Source organism: Pogoniulus pusillus, chromosome 28 (genome assembly GCF_015220805.1).
Source record: "Pogoniulus pusillus isolate bPogPus1 chromosome 28, bPogPus1.pri, whole genome shotgun sequence".
NCBI classification, from domain to species: domain Eukaryota; kingdom Metazoa; phylum Chordata; class Aves; order Piciformes; family Lybiidae; genus Pogoniulus; species Pogoniulus pusillus.
This window is the reverse complement of record NC_087291.1, coordinates 7,197,076-7,215,934: the sequence shown is the minus strand read 5'-3', so window position 1 is coordinate 7,215,934 and position 18,859 is coordinate 7,197,076. Positions and strand designations below refer to the sequence as shown.

The window sequence follows — 18,859 nt, the reverse complement described above, 5'->3', positions numbered from 1 at the left end:
CAGCAAAAATAATGGAAATCTGCTCTCTCTAAGCATCTACGTGCCAAGGCTACTCCAGGGCTGCGGTGCCAGACAGTACTTAGCAGCTGAGCCCTTCCCTCAGTACCCAAAGCATTCATTTGAGTCTTTCTTGTTCAGCCAGCAGTTTATTAGATGAAGATTAGATTAATTTATCTAGCTTTTAAGACCTTCACCCTCTGTTAAGATTAGTAAAAAATGGTCAAGTTCCACAGCAACAAGTTTGGTAAGTTCCCAGAAACCAGGATTCCATTTCTTTTGCCAAATACATTTCCACATACCTTGGAACTAAACCCAAAGTTCAGCAGCTTCTAGTGCTAGCTAGTTTGATGTCAGTATTGTTGACAGGGAAATAAAAAAGGAGCTATTTGTTAGCAGCATTACCTCAGAATAATGATACCAAGTCCTAGACATTTTAACATGCATCCATGTGACTTCCCTGTGACACTGCTCACAACGAACAGCTACAAACACCAATACCAGCAAGTATCTTCTGAGGTTGAGGAAACATTTTTTTAAGTGACACCCAGAAGACAGTTCAAAGGAGGAAGCTTTCCTTTTACAACTGCTAATCAGGGTTCAAAATTAACGCTTCAGTGTGAGAAATTCAGTGTCTCCCTTCCCCAATTGCCAAAATGAGATACTGGTCCCCACCTATCACTCTGAAGGACTCTTCTGGACTTTGTGTATCTCTTTGCTTGAATTCTCTTTTATATGTTTAAGTCAGCCTTTAACTCAGGTGACCCAGTATTTTATTTCCCCCAAATATTCATATCCCACAATTAAAAGTTCTTCTTTTTCTCCACTGACTAGAAGAAATCCTCCACAAAACTCCCATGTTTGTATCTCCAAGGGGAAGTTATCCTCGCTTTTGTTCATCAGTTTTTCCCTGTCCTCTCTTCGTTGTCAACAAAAACCCCACCTTGCATGCACAGCCCAATCCTGACACCTCTACTGCAACCTAATACTGACCAAGTGGGAGCTTCTCAAGTGTGATAGAAGATCCTGCCTATGGCTGGCCTTTCCTCACGGTGCTTTTGGGAGCACAAGGCTCTTGCTTTCTTCTTTCTACCTCATGGTACTGTTAAACCACTTACCACACCTGACTTTTTAAATTACTTCACATGGGCCTTGGTTCACTTCCACTGGAGTTTGAGCAAGCAATGTCCAGCTTTCACTGAAGTCACCAGCAGTGTGTACTGACTGAAGGCAAACCATATGAAACCAAGACGTTACTTGTGGTTCTTTTAAGGCACAGTAAGTGAGCACAGATTGGCAGCAAATTCAACCCAGACTTAAAAACCTCAGCAAATGTTCTTGTGAACTTGATCCAACCTTCAGGTTTGTTTCATCCAGTTTCAGGTTTCATCGTGGAAAGTTCCTCTGCATCCTACATGCTGCACCAATAAACGATGTCTCAAACAAAATGAGGACATCAGCAAAAATGAAGAACTCTTCAGACAGTGATGCTTTCGTTTTATACCATATGCGAGAACATGCATTGACAAGCAGTATGCATACAATTACTGCTGTTACAAATCAAAAATTGTTCATGGTTAATGGACTTTTACTTTATTACCACTTTTGCTATTTTCACAAAGTGAGTAGCTATTCTCAAGAAACATGGATGGAATACCTCTGTGCCATAGTTCTTTGCTTTCCCTATCATAATCGTTCACTAAGAAGCTGTAAGCCTTTTCATCACGACACATGTAACAAAACGCCCAGCATGATTTTTAGACATCTGGGATGTGAAATAACTGAGCCCAGACTTTATGAAGCAATATTTTCTGCCTGCATATACCATCACTGAGGTAGCAATGGGAAAGGAAAAAATAATAATGAGGAAACTGAACATCTTTTATGGATCGCATGAATACAAAGCCAAAATGCACTTAATTGCCTAGCTCATTAAACATATGACATCTTTTCCTATAAAACTTGTACTACTGGTAATATTTCCTTACTTCTAAATCATATTAAACAAATAGTTAAAATAAAATATCCCTAGAATTACTATACTTTTGGGAAAGGATGTGGGCTGTTATTTTATACTGCATATCTTGTAAGCAAAGTCTTGTAAATTTTGTCATCTGAAAGGAAAACTAAATCTGTGTACATTCTGGTTTGGGAATGATTTAATCCCTGCACAAAAACACTGTTACAGCATCAGAATATTAATGGTCCAGGTCACGTAGAAAGATAGTCAGCTCTGATCTCTCTCAAGCAACACACTGCTGAGATGACTGGTTAGTCTTCATTTATGCCGATCAGATTTGTACATAAAGTCAACTAGGAACTGCATCAGGAGATTTCCCATAACAGATTTCAAGATACACCCAAAGTCAATGTGTCATGCCAGTCAAGGGCCCTTAATGGCTGGCCTCAAGTCTACTGGGAAACTAGGACTGAGTGAAGGGGATGTATGCTGGTTTCCTGTAGAGCAAGGACAGTGTCTACAATTTCCAGCCTAGCTGTTCTGAGTTATGCTGTTCTAACAGAACCAGATGGGCAAAGTCAAAACTAACTCCCAGCAACATTTCACAGGCCCTTACAATGCAAAGGATCAATTATGTGCACAGGACCTTAGGTGCCAATAAGAATAAATGAGGTTGCACTACATGGAGCATGTATGTTTCTTCCACTGGTAGGAAGAATATATTATTTTTATACAACTACACTGCAGAGTTCTACAAATCCTTTTCCCAGCTTTCTACATTAAACACTGAGCAACAGCAACAAAAAAAAGGTCACTCCCTAAGTACATAATGACTAAGACTCGTGAAAGAGAAATCAGTAGAAAAACTATTTAAAAATAAAGAGATATGTTTTACATGCAAATATGAATGGGAACAGGAAATCTAAGTACTACCCTGCATGCAAATGAAATCCCCCATAAAATGTCATTTTTACAGTATATTTAGCAGATTATGAGAATTACACTTAGCAAGAGGTATTTCTTCATTATTAGAAATGCTAACACTCCTGGTTTTTCCTTTCATTAAACATTTGCTATGTAACACTGAGTGCAAATCCAGGGCATTTCTAGGATCTCAACATAGGTAACATAGTATTTCTAGCTGGTCAGATCCCAGAGATCATATTAAAAGCAGAAGCTCAAAGTTTCAGCCCTGAAAATACTCCAACCAACCTCTTGCAATACAAGGCTGTGGTTATAAAGTGGGCATGGATCGTGATAATCCTCTATATAGATGACAGAAGCTTTTCAGCTACCTCTTGCAAATAGCATTGCCCATACAACCTGGTTTAAGCTGCTGAACAACTTTTGATAAATGAGATATGAAATACTAGAAAAGGAAGTCACACATAGACTCTCCTCAAACAGAGGTCTTGGTGAGTCTTGTATTAAGTCTTAATAAGAGTGCATCACATTGGAAATAAGTGGAGGGAAGGAAACTGCTTTCAAAGAAAAAAACCCTCTGGCTTTGTAGCAACAAGGAAACTTACTACCACAAATTCTCAAGGAATGCACCACCACCACAGGAGTTATGAGAGAACTGGATATTAACAGGAGAGGTCTTACTATCTACACTACAAATGCGAGTAATAAAACCAACCTATTCTCAACTCACAAATTCTGATTCAAGGCACAAAGTCAGTCTCCAGAACTGAGAGAGCCAATCACGAAATGTTACTTACATGCAACTGTGGAACAACCTGCCTCTTTTCTGCACTTCCATCCAGAGAGCCCTCTCATCAGCTTTAAGGGTGCACCAAGATTATACATCGTTTTCAAGACCAGAAAACTAGCATTACCCAGCCAGCTACAGAAGGGGATATAAGAGATAGTGGCAGATGCCTGAAGAGACTCCGAACAGCAGAAAGAGCAGAGTAGAAAGTAGGAGCAGAAGGCAGCAAAAGTATTAGCAATCCTTGAGGTTACCACAGGAAGATAAGGTGATTTTTTTTTTCCATCAGTTTTGGCACACCACATTGAAAAAAGACATATCAATAAAGACAAGACTCCTGGAAGTCTTGAGGATTTGTACTGATGGCTCCAGTGTTTCCTAACTAGAGGTGTGTATACGCACACTCACAAGGACAATGCTGACTTGACAACAATTCTTTCACAGTCTTCCACATGAGCATTACCAGGAAGAAAAATAATTACCTTTCAATTAAAACCAAAACGTCAACCCCACAACTAAAACACATTCTTTCAGTGTCCTATATATTTTAATTCATCATGTAATTCTTGTTTCAGGACACAGTATTAAGAGTTTTTCCTTAAAATGTCAATCTGCTTTTTGATCTTTACTGCTGACATGAAATAAAAGAGATATACATTATATAAATCTTTAGTTTCACTTAGTTTGAAACTGATAAAAAAAAAAAAACAAAGACAACTGCATAAATCCTTCCAAACTAAAAGGCATTCCTCTTACTCTAACTACCATTTATTTCTGCACATCTTGTTTGAATTATCATCTGAAGTTTGTCTTGTTCCATCTCCAGAACAAGTCAAATAGCAGAGCATAAAGATACGGCTACATGAATAAAAACACATGATCTACTTGGTCACAGCAAATCTAAAAATAAGCTCAGACAGAAAAATATTATCTGGCAATTGACATGTTACTTTGATCCCTTCATTTCTGTATTCTGTCACCCACATTCAATCCAGCAGCTACTGGAAGCAATGGCATGCACCTTCGACGTGAAGAGAATCAAGTCTGAGGAAACCACTGTGCTTTTACAGGGCAGTGCTATTCAATCCAAATAAGACAATCTCATGTTACAGAAAGGAAAAGCTACATTTTAAGACAAAGGGCAAGTACTGCAGTACTAGGCACTATAAAACGTAGCAAGTCTGAACAGGTGGCAGAGCAATAGTTTATTGCACTCACTGGCTCAGAATTTCTTGTGTAGAAAAACTGATCTCCAGTAGGATTCTTAAAAGGGAAAAATCCTTGTTTCCACTCTTGCTTCTCTCTCATGACACAAGAATGAAGATTGTGTATGCTATACTGGAAAATGTAGGATGGTTTTCCTCTAGTTACTTTTTATATAAAGTAAGCTTGCTTTTTCATTCAAAAAGTCAAATATTTTGAGATTAGAAGTCAGTTTTAAAGTGTTTTTTATGTATTATACTTGTAACACATGACAACTGATCTATAATGCACCACTCAATAACACACCTTCAACTGGGGCCTGAATTAGAAAGACCTGAAGTCTGATCTTCTGCTTATCAGATGAATAATGCAGTGAACACTTATTTCAGAGGAAGGTGGTCACGGTTTCAGAAGTTTCCTGTTTTGTATTTGCTTTCTTAAAAATGATCCATTAACAAAGTAAGCTAGGAGCAACAAACTTGCATCTCTTTGGCCATAGAACTCTGATTCCAAACTATGCCCTAACGACCACTCCAATGATGGTACACAGACAGCAAGAAGCAATGAGGAGAAATGATGTCTTACACCAAATCAGTTAATAATCTTTATGATTAAAACACTTCTAAAGGATCAGAGAGGAGGAAACTGAATCCTTATCTTCCACATGCTATTCAAACAACTTAATGCTCATACTCTTAGAAAAAAAAGGAAGCAACAGGATTTACCACTGCTGCTGAGAAAATGTTCTTTTTAGTGGCATATCCAGTATGACCTCTGACAGGCTACAATCCTTCATTATCTTATTTAACTACTGCTGAAAAAAAATCTGTCGTAGCAGAACCACAGGAGAAAGTGCAATATGTTGCAAAAGCTGTAGGGTAAACTTAACATAAATTGTAATACCAAAAGCATCTTTAACTGTTGTAACTGAATGCATACACAGGATCAATGGTCAGAGGAAACCCTCTAAACACCATGCAAAAGATAAACCTAAAGAACTAGTATGAATGGAAGTAGCTAATGACAACAGTGAACCTCCTGTACAGAAAGAAGCACTTTAAATTTCAATCTAGCAAAGTATCTTTTAAAAAGGAGAAAAAGAAAAGAGGTTAAGGCCAAAGAAATACAGAATCAGTATCTTATAGCTTGAATGTTCTGCTAAGAAACCACAGAGGTGTCAAAGGGTGCTGCCTCCATATCCAAACCATTTTTCTTACTATTGCATCAGTAACAGTGCATACTAAGTGTATCACTACCTAGGGACTTACCACTTTTTAAAATAACTTTCAAATGAACATTAAATCCTATGGTGCTGGCCGTTAATTTTGCTCCTGGAAAGAACAGGTAATAGTAGAAGCAGAATCAGTGAGCTGGACAAGACATAGGGACAGTCTGTAGTGGTTAGAACTTCGCCTGCAATTAATTCCTCTCACAAATGCATATGCTCATAGAAATGATGGATTTTACTTCTTGTGGTATTATAAAAGGAAGCAGTGTAGGGAAATTTGTTCTTGAGAAGTCAATGACCATTGAGAGGAAATGGAAATGGAGGGAGAAGCCTGGAGCTTACAGGAATTTATAATGGTAATAGTGAGACAAAAATCTTTCTCATAAAAATAAAATCTCAAGCGAGAAGCAAAAACATTAGGACTGGCTCAGAGATGTGCAAGGACAAGCTTGGACTGTTCACCCAAGAATGCTATCCAGTCTGTGCTCCCAGCTATGCATGAGAATAAACTTCATAGACATTCAACAGCCTCATTCAACAGACTGCTTATAGGCAACACTGAAAATGTTAGCCCCAGTGTCCTGTAACTCTTTGCAGGATCAACACTTAACACTTATTTTATTATATAACCTTTCTTGTATGATCTCTAAAGGTCCCCTCTGACACAAACCATTCTATGACTCTACGACTAATTAAAAGTATTTTGGTAGCTTTCAGAAGATTTTAAGATTACAATAATCTTTGCTTTCAAAATTTCCCTAATATGACTGGCAGTAGAAACACTATTATGGCATCTTAGTTTCAGTTTTAAGTGCATTCTAGTTTCTTTTTTTTTCCCCCACCATGATGAAAATTTTTAATTACAGCAATTGCTGTATCTAAGAAAAATGTATTATATACACTGTATTAAATGCACACTTCATTGTTCTGTTTACAGTATATGCTTCCAATAATAAAAGCAATTATGACACTTTCCAATTTCATTTTCAAGGTGAAAGGAATTTATTCCAATAAATCATGCTTTCTATTATTGGTATTACATACCATCTCATAATTGAAATATCTAAAACTTAATTATAAAGGATTTTTCTTTCACTAAGTTTTGGAATCAATGCTTTTTATTCTCACCATTAGTTTTAGTCTTATCTTTTTAGTCAGTGAAAGTACTTGGACACCTCTGTTGTCTTCTCATCTCTGCTTATAATGCCAGGATCTTTTAAAACAACCAACCAGTTCCCACAAAAGCTACTTTCTTCAATAACAGGCAACCAGCAGCACCCACACCAGATACATTTTAGAATATGCAACTACTGAGCACTCTCCATTACACTGCAAAAACCTAAAAGCTTTGGCAAACTCAAAAATCATAGTCTCCAAAGTCCCAGACCAAAAGACTCAGAGGCACAAACAGCACTGTTTAAGTCAGAACTGCAGACATCTGATCTAAGTAGCTGTATAAGCAATACTAAGCACTACCTCTTTTCAATGGAATACAAAATATAAAGGTGTCTTGACCCATATACGAAGGAAATACCTCTGTGGAGTACTGGAGGATGTTGTCCCAAGTGCTCATTTGCAACTAACTCCTGACAGATCACATCCAGTACCCCATTCATGTAGCCAGTACCACTGAAATCCTTGCAGACAGACCACTGCATCTGCTTCGGCAGCACAATGCCTTATTGACTCAAATTCTGACTACTAAGAAATCAAAGGAAAAGTGGAGAACAATCATCAATACTGGGGCCTGCATTAAGGCTACACTAAAATCTGGCTGAGAGAAGGATCTGTGGGAATTCAGTCAGTGCCTGGTGCAAGTGTTTGATGTAGTGATAACAAACCATGCTGACCTATAATTTATATTTTGTCCACTGGTTTTAAAAGGAATGTTATCTGTCTACCCAAGGATCACACATTATGGAAGCTGCATCTGGGTGTAGTTACTGAAAGCTTTAATGGCAGTAAATCTCCAGCAGAGAAAAAGACTCAGATGTCCACAATCTGAAGGCTGTTTCAGAACTTAAGAGTACATACAGGACTGCTGTATTAATATGCCTGAGAGAATAACCAGAGGTAGAAGGGAAATAGAAATGAGAGTATGTTTCAGTTTGAAAACAAAGACTCCTGTACCCTTCTGCCTCCACCATCTGAGTTAGCAATACTTTATCCTCCCAGCTATCAAGTCAGACAACTGAGATCTACATTTTGGTTTGGTTTTGCTTATAGTGGTCACCATATAACAAGGCAATGAGCAGAGCATAAAGCACACCCACTTAATCTTTCTCCCACAACATATATTAAGAGTACGTCTTGTCATACAGTTTTGACAGCCCCTAAGAATCAGAAGTCCCCCTTTTCCCAGGCTTCACAAGAACATAGTGAATATACAAACCTGCAGAGGAAGATTGTTTTAAGGCCTGGAACTCACAGCAGTTAGTTCAATTCCACTTGGAAGCCATAAAAGTATTGGTTTTAAAAAAGTGCAGCAGTATCTGGTGTTTGATATCTAACAGTATGCAACATGTTTATGACATGTATTAAGCTACAAAATCTGAGTTCATAGCCTGGGACAACAAAGCAGAATTTGGCTCTGGCATATGTAGTGGGAAATTGAAAGGCATGTCTTGTAGTGTAATGGATATTGCTGCTCCCTTGAGAGCTTGAGCTGTGTAGAGCAGGTGGTTCAATGAAAGACATCAGCACTTTAGAAAAAATTAAGATACAATTAAAAGAGCAATCAAATAGCAGCTGGTTTAAGTGTGCAAACTCAAATTAGATTTTAATATAAGCACAGCTCGATTCAATTCTGCAGAATTATTTATCAGAACTGAAAGGGTAAGAAATTTTGGACAAAATATGTAGTGAGCAACTACAACTGTCTCAGTCACATTGAACTCAGTTAAAAAGGGTTCCAAAATCGTGGAATCTGGATTCCATGATTTCAAACAACTCAAAAAGCAGTATGATTCTAAATCAGACAGAACAAGTCCCACGGCACTTTCTGTGGTCTTAAAATAGCTTTTCCCTAAACTAAAAAGAAAAAAAAAGTACTTCCCACACAAAGTAAAACAACCACAGAAGCAACATGATAAAATGTCCAAGTATATAACAGAAAGAGGGAAATGTACCAACATACACATCCACATACCAAGCCTACGTATTGAAAAAGAAGTTTTGTACATTAAATGAGCCCAACAGAACTAAGTGTTAAAAAAGGGTCATGGCTAATTTCAAAACTTGCATTAAAGGGTAGGACTGTCTCCAGGAAGAACAGGACTTACTTGCCAAGTAGGAAATCGAGTCAATACCAGCTATTCTTAGTCATCATAGTCTCATGCAGTGGAAAAAAAAATTAGCCATTTTACCAAGTGAACACCACTTCTTACTTTCATACCTGAAGACTTTTTTTTTCCCCTCCACTGACACCTTTTCTCTACATCAAATATGACAGAAAGCCAGATGAAGGATTCTGTGTTTTGAAAAGGTTTGTTTGGGTTTCTTTCATTTTTAACATGAAGCAGAATTACACAGAAAAAAAATGCATTTGACTGAAATGAAAATAGTTAATTCTTCACTCACTTGTTTGGAGTACAAAGAAGTAGAAAATCAGACAAAAATAAACAGTCCTGTTTTGCACAAGATATACCTTAAACATAAAAAGCTAAAATCAAATCAGAGCAGTGCAGCTGAAGGCCTGCTCGTACCCCCTATAAACGTGATAAAAAAACTAGTTAAATTTTCAATCAACTGTCTTTCCAAAACAAGTGTCATCATAGCGTCACATAAAACAAAACAGAACAGACTGCATACTTAACTGTACCAAGTTGGCATATGCAGACATACACATGTTGTGCAAACTAAGGTCAGTAATACACAAAACAACCACACTTACCTGTTAATGTAACTTAAAGCAACATAGGTTGGCTGCTGAAGTTCTTGTTTCTCTAATACACGTGGGTCTGTATCTGGAACAAAAAAATACACCAGATTAATTTTCTGCATTTACATGGAAACACATGGGACTGTATAAGGCAAAGTAACACAAGTGGAGATGAGATATAGAACAGCTCAACCCAGTTTGGCCATATAGAGTATGCTTGGTACAGCACAATCATTTGTTCATTCATTCATAAACGGTGTATTACTTTACACAAGAATTTGAAACATCAGCAGTGACGTAATTTCCAACTGTCACACAATGTTTTAGAATCCCCATCATAAATATTAGTTTTCACTACTCTCCATGATTTACAGTGTTAAAAGGATCCAGCTTTCTTCATTTTTTAACATAGCTTTCCTAAGTATGATGTACAAATTAGGAGATATTTCAAGAGTGATTAGCTGGCACTTGATAATTTTCTTCTGCGTCTCTAAGCTTTGCTTTCTCCCTTCGCTGTAGCTTACTTTCTGAAGCTCTCAATGAGAAGAGTCACAAGAAAACATGCCGGAAGCAAAATGCTGGTCAAGCAGAACACTGCCCACCAAAAGGCCTAAAGCAAACACAGTCCTGTTCCCTTGAGTGCTAACTTTCTCACTCAAACGAAAGAATATGTTTTCAATCACTGTTCTCATTGTCCTTTTCAGTTAAGTTTTCCTTTTATCTAACAAAGAAGTAGTCTTGGTTTAAATTTCTGAAACCAAAGCCGAGGGAGTATGCCCATAGTTTATGTAGTTTCCTTATGCAAAAAACAAGGATCATATTGAGATTACAAATACAGCTTTGCCCTCCATTGTAGAAATGTATCTTTAGGAGCTAGGCATAAACAGCCTTCAGAAGTTCCCAATGGAAACTGTGCATTATCCCTGTGCAGATTACTACACAGTCATTAACACATATTCTATGAATTACTTTTAAAGCAGTTCTGGGGGCAACTTCTGCATTTTAACCACAAAGAATATAAACTGCTTTACTAAATGGCTCCCCATAGCCCTGCTGTTATCCATCTTTTATTTCTGAGAAGCATCTGCTTGGAGAAGCAGCAGCAGAACCCTGAGCAAAGGCCTTATTTTGGATTTTTCTCGCTTCATCCTACAACTTGGAACATTCTTAGTATTTAAAAGCTCACTATCTTGATAGCCACATTTGTTTGACCTGATTAATTGCTCGTGGCATTTTCTGTGGGTTTTGTTTTGTTTTTAAAACATGGTAACAATTATTTTGAAATCTGTCTCTTCTGCCCTGCCTTAAGGAACTGAACTGAATGGGGACTGTGATTGAGGTAGGTGCATTTGTCACATTACTGCCTGAAGTAGATAATGTCTTTATTCAGGGAGCAGGGAATTCCCTTTCCCACCCTTGAAAAGCTCAGACTGATCCTAATCTTTCTTCCCACATTTAGTCCTGTAAAACTCAAGCTTCAGGATTTGCTAACATGCCTTTATTTATATTTCCCCAAAGAGATAAATACCTTTAAAGAAGTTAGGAAAACAGGGATGAAAGCACAAGTTCCAATCTAACCAGCAACACCAAGTCTGTTATCCTTAAAAGGAGCAGATCTTGCTGGTGTCTGGGGAAGTTCTTCAGTAATTACCAGCACACCATGCTCTGTATTAAGCTAACCAAAGACAGCAAAGCATAAGCTATCTTCTACGTTATCTTTATAATTCACTTCTGTGAAGAAGTCAGGTTCATACAACACACAAAGATCTTTCACTTGTCTCTGTTTCTACAAAGCCCACAGCCATTTATCAGGCCAAGCATAGAACTGCTGTCATGGTGAGCTCTCTAAGATTTACACCTCAGTGGTGCATGGCCTGCTATGAAACTGTCTCAATCCAGAATGTCTGCAGAGCGTTAATCCCAGTCAGGACTATCTGAGAACTGCCTCAACTCAAGTTTAGGCATCTGCACTTAAATGACTAGGTCTTCACTAATCCAGTTCTTAAATAGGATTAACCTCCATCTATAAACAACAGTTTCTGTGACTGAAGGAGACAAAATCTGGGCTGGTTTGCATCAGAGTGATGCACATAGTTGTGGGAGAGATCTAATGAAGAGTCCGCCACCTTTCTGCAGATCACCAGCAGCTCATCGTAGTATCAGCTGAAGCTGAAAATGCAAAGACAAAAACCAAAACCCCCACAGCTTTTACAGGAGCATATTATAAAAGCACAGAGAAATCTGCCAGCCAGCATCTGCATAGAGCAGAGTCTCATCTATCAGTAGGTGCTGCCTGACACACAAGGAATGCACTGGCTACAGTCTCTCATCAGTGTATCTCTCTTCCTCCTCCATGTATCAGATGCCACGTGTATTTCAAGTTCATTGTGCTGTACATCCCAATTCCACCAAAAAAAGGATATGGTCAAGAAAATCTTGATATGTTTTTATTCCTCTCACATCCAGATTCTGTGTTCCTGGTCATGTGAACATTACATTAACTTCTGCACTGTGGCAAGAACTATACAGAACACTTCTGGATATAAATTCTCTTCCCCAGCTATAATAACAGAAGGAAAAAAGAAAGCAGAGAAACTTATGCTGAGGCTAGTGCATGGCCCTCAGAGAAGAGCAGAAAAGGGCAGAAAACAGGCCAGCTGTGTCATGGGCACCAGCAACCATGAGTGACAGCGGCCCCCAGGCAGAGTGGCACACAAGCTACACTAGCAGCCCCACGCACCCTGCTAAAAACTGCACAGACTTTCTATTCAGGGCACATATTTGCTCACCGCTGCCAGCTTTTTTGTCATTGTCTGAAAATCTCAGAGGTCCATTCCTTCGCAGCTGTATTCCTCCTCCATCTTCTACTCAACCTCAGCTATCACCTTCTCTCTCTTCTGCCCCTTCCTGACCCTAGTTCTTACTACTTGCCCTACCCCCCAATTCATATCTCCTGCTTTCACTGTCACCGTCTATTTCTCTCCCCTCAAAATGTCCTGACATACAAACAAGGTTAAAAATCACATAGAGATGCCTATCATTTGTTCACCATTGTACCACAGGAATGATCATACATATAATTCTTTCTTGTAATGTCGTCTTTCCTGCAGTTTCTGACTCTCTCTCCACAGTCCCTCCACAACTGTATATTACTTACAGTTCAGAGTCTAAACTTACTTCCTTGATGTTAGTCAGAACACTTCCAAGCATGGGGTGAATATACATTACTGCTAACAAACAAAACAAAACTAAACACCTCCCCCTAAGCAAACAAGCAAAACACCACCACCACCAAAACAACCCAAACACACACACACAAAATCTCCAACACTGACCAACCAACCCTCAATGATTAGCCTTTAAAAAAAAACAGCTAATGAGATGAAGCAGCCTTCAAGCCTAGACTATGAGTTCTCTGCTCCTGTCACACCTAAGCACACTCACACAGACACCAGCATCATTTGCTAAAACTACAAATGCTGTCCAAAGACACAGTCTCCAGTGCTATTGCACTGACCAGGGCATCATGTATCAGCCAGGGTATTATGTATCAGCCAACATTCTCAACTATCTGAAGCAGGGATGAGGATCAGGGGAAGCAAAAAAGAACCAAACCTGTTTTCAAACTCACAGAACAGCCCTGTATAATGTTAAATGTTCAGTCAATGTTTCTTCAGACATACATAGGCTGGTCAAAGTCAGCCAAAAGTTGCTTAAATAGTTTCCGAGCAGACACCTATGATGGATTAAACACTCACAAATGACAAATTGTTTTCTTGAAAAGTATTTAAGCAGTACAGCCTAGAACTGATCCAAGCTCCCTGTCTTGTAGGAAAAATATCCAGACAGCACAAAAGCAAAAAGAAGTAGAGATTATGAAGCTGGTTACCATCACTTTAGATAGTAATCCCTGCTTCTTGAAATAGCATGTGCTATTGAAGACTCACTACCTCGTTACCTTTGCAGCAAGACTTTAAATCTGGTAGAACAAATTATCACCTACTGTACACTAGCTGCCTTCATTACTTGTCTCTTTTCACAAGCATTATATTCTACTAACACAGTAGAAAAGCTTGTTGTAATGCTGTGGAGCTGTTTTAGCTATGCCCTCTTGTTTTGCTATGGTGTTAAGATTTTAGATTTTTTTTTTCATGATCCGTTATTAAAATGTTGTTGGTTTTTTTTGACTGGGTTTTTTTGTTTGTTTTCATATGAACCACTCCAGGGTTTTGTTCTGGGTCCCACTAGCTCACTACTGAAACAGCAAAGTGTGGGTGCTAACATCATCCAATCACCTCTAAGATTTGTCATCTCAAATGTCTCACATTCACAACCACTTTTATGCTGGGCAACCAGACAGGTAGCGTGAGTGCGTAATTCAGGCTGAGACCATAAACGGCACTGCATCACCTCTGAACGGCTCAGACAAAGCTGAGCATATCCTCTGGAGCATGTTCTAACAAAACAGATCACTGACTACTGAATCAAATTACAGTTCCTAAAACACCTCACTCTGTGCAGAAACAACCTGAAGGTTGAAAACACTGCAAAATACTAACCTGCTGAAGTACTTTAGAGGGAGTGAATAATAGAAGCCAACACATACTTTGTGTAAGTATACTCATCATCAATGATATAACTTTGTTCTGCATGAAAACACATGCCACATCTTCATATTACATAATAGAGCAATAAAACTTGCCCTAAAAGATACAGAAGTTATCATAAGCAAGTGCACTTTCATACAGTCCCTGCACTTAAATCACTGTGAAAAATCACTTTTCACCTTATAAAGGGTGCAGTTGAAAAAAGTGCTAACAAATTTCAGTGGCATTATTTTACAACTGAAAGCTTTCTTCCTACAGAGACTAGGAAAGGTCAGTATCATGAGCAAAGTGGTAAAGATAGTGAAAGAAGTAAAAATAATGACTTTATAGGATACAAAACTTAAACTACTCTCCAATGTCTTAAATATGAAGTGACCAGTGCTATTTTTACACCACTGTACCACAACTTAATGAGCAGAAGTTGAGGTCAAGTTTGGCAAGAGTGCTGGTACCTGATGAAGGACATATGAATCTCTCTTCATATTCAAACGAAGTGACTGAACTGTCAAGACTTTTTGGAAGCTGTGACTCTGTCCAACAGAGTTCACTGATGTTGTAAATAGTACAATTTGGGTAGGGTAGCGTATGTGTCCAGATCTTACAAAGACTTAAGTTCGAAAAACATGCCTTTTATCAGCTAGGTCATTACTTGAGCCAAATAGTTGCCACAAATCCAAAAAGACAAAATTCCCCTTGCCAGCTCGAGGGTGTTATTCCTGTTTCTGTTTAATCTTGAAAAGTAACAAAATACCTCAAAAGTTAAGTAAACAAGAGCCCTGCAAATTATTTTAAAAGCACTGAAATTCATATTTACAAGGACTGAGGACTTACAGTATAATCTATTTCCCAAGTCCCTTTTTGTGCAAGATCACACTGAAATGAACTGCCAACACAGAGGTCCCCCAGACTCACAAGTGATTTTGTCAGAACCTCTGTACACATATTTTGCTCACCCACCACCAGGTTCACAGAGTGCCTGCCTTGTATTTCACTTGGCCTTGAAACTGGCTGATATTAAGTCAGCCCAGCTAGTTAATTAAAACCTACACTTCCCTTGAAACTAGCTTGCTTCTCTAATGATGCCAATGAAAACATTTCTGTTGGCTTCCCAAAAGTCCACAATTGTTTTTACATAGATGTGGCTAAAAAAGCCGGAAACAGATAAATTCAATGTTACTGGAAACTGTTCCCCATCCAAACCCTCCACTACAAGGAAGCCATTATGAATTTCACAGTTTCAATTCCAAATGAAGAGTTATTCAAGTCTTCTTATGAATTTAAAGAAGTAGATTACAAACAACTATGATTTTACAGCTATTAACATGGTCTCCTAATTGTGTCTTTAACAGAAAAAAATTCCCCTCATCTCCAAAAAGCAGCTGATGCTCTACACTTCCAAGACAGAACACGGGAGAATAAATACCATGACTCTGCAACAGTTTTAAACCTACCTGACTCCAAGAACACCTTTAACATTTACACTCAAGTTTGAGTTCTTTCCAAGATCAAGGTGTTAAATGCCACAGAGATGAACTTATCAAAATGTGTAAAACAGGTTAGATAGCAAATACTTTCACCACATGTCCAGATTAAGCTCTGTCAGATGACTAGGAAAGATACCTTCGGGCAAGTACAAACAAGAAAACACTGTATCTATTTTAGCTTTCATAATTTCAGTGAACACTAGAGGCTTCAGGATATTTTTTACTACAAAATTTTCTCTGTCTGGCCCCAGAGGTGCAAAAATTTCTCAGCTGCAAACAGTTTATTTCTGCTGTCAAACTACTTATAAGTGCATGAAGGCTTGGGAGAAAAAACAACCTGAAAGGCAGAGGCCACATAAATACTAAAAGAGGGTCACAAAACTGCTGTCTTTTTGGCCGGCTGGAAAACAGCTCTATTGCACTGACAGTGCTCCACTGGCACTCTGCTGCTGCTCAAACCAGGCCTGTGTACTTTCCATTTAGCAACTGATTGATTGTGATTGCTGTGTTACTGCAGGACACCAGGGTCCAAAGCCAAGGTCATCAAAGGTCACAGTCCAAAGTTTATGCTACTGTGGACTTCTAAAGCCCGTACAGACAAAACAGTTAGTATTAATTACATATTACACATGTAAGCAAGTGGTTAGCAAAAAGAAGTATCAGATCGAAGGTTTCTTCAAATGAAGGATGTCTTAGGAACAAAGGCCAGCAAGTGTGTGTGTGTATATATAGACAGTGTACACATGGGCAGCTGTAAGGCACAGAAAGCATCATGTGCTGATGTACTGACTAGCCTCTTCACACAGGTGCCCCTCACATGGAAGTGAGGAAGTCTTCACAGAAGATCCTGAAAAAAGTGGCAATTAAAAAAAATTGCCTCTTTGTGAGAAACAGACTCTTTTCCCAGGGCCATTACTTCAGCATTTTACCTTCACTAAGTGTTATGACTGCAGAACCTCTAAGAAGCAGTCACAGGACATCACTGCAAGAGGGACTGTACAAAAAGAAGTCACAGTAGTTCAAAACCAGTCTGCTTTAAATTAAATCACCAAAACCTCCAAGAACACCACAACCAGCAGCATCCATTTGCTCCTGCAGACCAGTACACATGAAACTCCATTTTATAACAAAAACTCTGTCATACAAAAGAACTTGTGAGGTTTGGTACAAGAAAATGTTGTCTATCTTGCCAGGTGTACAATATCTTTATTTACAATCTGGACCAGGAGATCGAATCCATCATCATGGACCTGGCTTCCCAGTCAGGATCTCACCTGGTACTGAACAAAGTCAGTTCTAGATTAATTACAGAACAAGGCAGAAATTTAGCCACTCTGACACAAAGGAGTGCCAACGAGATTGGAGTTGTGTCCCACTTTCCTTGTCAGGAACTCACAGACATGCTCATTCAATGCTTCTCAAAACGCTTCACAGATTGAGTCCTGCCCTTTTTCACATTGACAAGCAAGCAGAAAGCAGCAGTTAAGCACAGAGGAGCTCAGCCAGCACCCGTGGGTGATGTTAGAGCAATCATCAAGCCTAGTCCTAAATAGCCGGGGGGCCACCAGGCCCCCCGGCCTTTTTGATCCCCTCCACCACTCACCCAGTGCACTCACCAGGGTGGGAGACTCACCGGTGGTGATGGGAGGAGGATCCTCTGCCCAGTTGGGCAAACTTGGAGCTAGTGCCTCTTCTGGGGCCGATTATAAAGGGGAGTGAGCAGGGAGGGCAAAGTGGTCACACCTGGGGTGGGAGGAGACTGCAACAGCACCCAGGTGCTGTGAGTTTGGGAGAAAAAAGGGAGAAATGTAAGGTGGGAAAGGAGCAAAGATTATATTCTTCACAGCAAGAGTGATTGGCATTGGAATGGGCTGCCCAGGGAGGTGGTGGAGTGCCCCATCCCTGGTGGTGTTTAAGAGGAGGCTGGATGAGGCACTTAGTGCTATGGGTTAGTTAATTAGAAGGGTTAGGTGACAGGTTGGACTTGACGATCCTAGAGGTCTTTTCCAACCTGGTTCATTCTGTGATTCTGTAATATATTGTATTTCAGATAACCTACACAGAAGCAAATCTGTGCTTTGGTCTACCAACAAACAGAAAAGTAAACCATTTTTTATATAAGCAAACAGAAAAGAACATTTTTCTTTTAATAGAATAGTATTGCTGAGCAAACCTGTTTCATCCTTGCAAGCTGCCACTATTTAACTCAGACTATGAACTCAGCAGTAGTGGCCATTCCTTACCTCTCATTGCCCAGACAAACAGGGTTCTGATTATAGCTTCACAGGAACTAACTTAATGCACAACGACTAAGAGAATTTCAGGTTGAAAATGGTAGCTCAGTAACACAACTGAGCTACCAATCATTTGAGATTTTCAGGTTTTAATTTAAAAAACAATAGTCAAGGAAACAAACAGAAGCATTTGCAAATCTTTTGACAAATGTATTTGTGAGATAACAGTATGTATTAAAAATATATTTTCGACAGACAGACAAAAGAAAAGAAAAAGAACAGAGGGAGTTCAATCATGGACTACAAATCTTCAAAATATTCTAAATTGTGCAATTAAGTTAATTATTGCACACTAGAAAATGACCACAGTGCTCACCAGCTGCTGAAAAAAAACATTGGATTTGTCGTGCTGTCTTCAGATAGGCAATTAAAGTGAAAAATGAAACTAGGTATAACTTTCCAGTGCCATATATTATATATAAACAACACAATGCACAAGTAAGAACAAGACAGAACTCAACCCAAACACTTGATCAACTTTGTCATGCCTTCCTC

The 18,859-nt window shown here is 38.9% G+C and overlaps 1 protein-coding gene across 1 annotated transcript in view; it reads right to left on the bottom strand.

Moving 5' to 3' along the window:
- JAZF1 (JAZF zinc finger 1) overlaps positions 1–18,859 on the bottom strand; it is a 186,967-nt gene that overhangs the window by 74,429 nt on the left and 93,679 nt on the right. Inside the window, exon 2 of the mRNA XM_064167022.1 lies at positions 9,992–10,064. Coding sequence (XP_064023092.1) covers positions 9,992–10,064 — 73 coding nt within the window. The remainder of the gene's footprint in view (positions 1–9,991; positions 10,065–18,859) is intronic.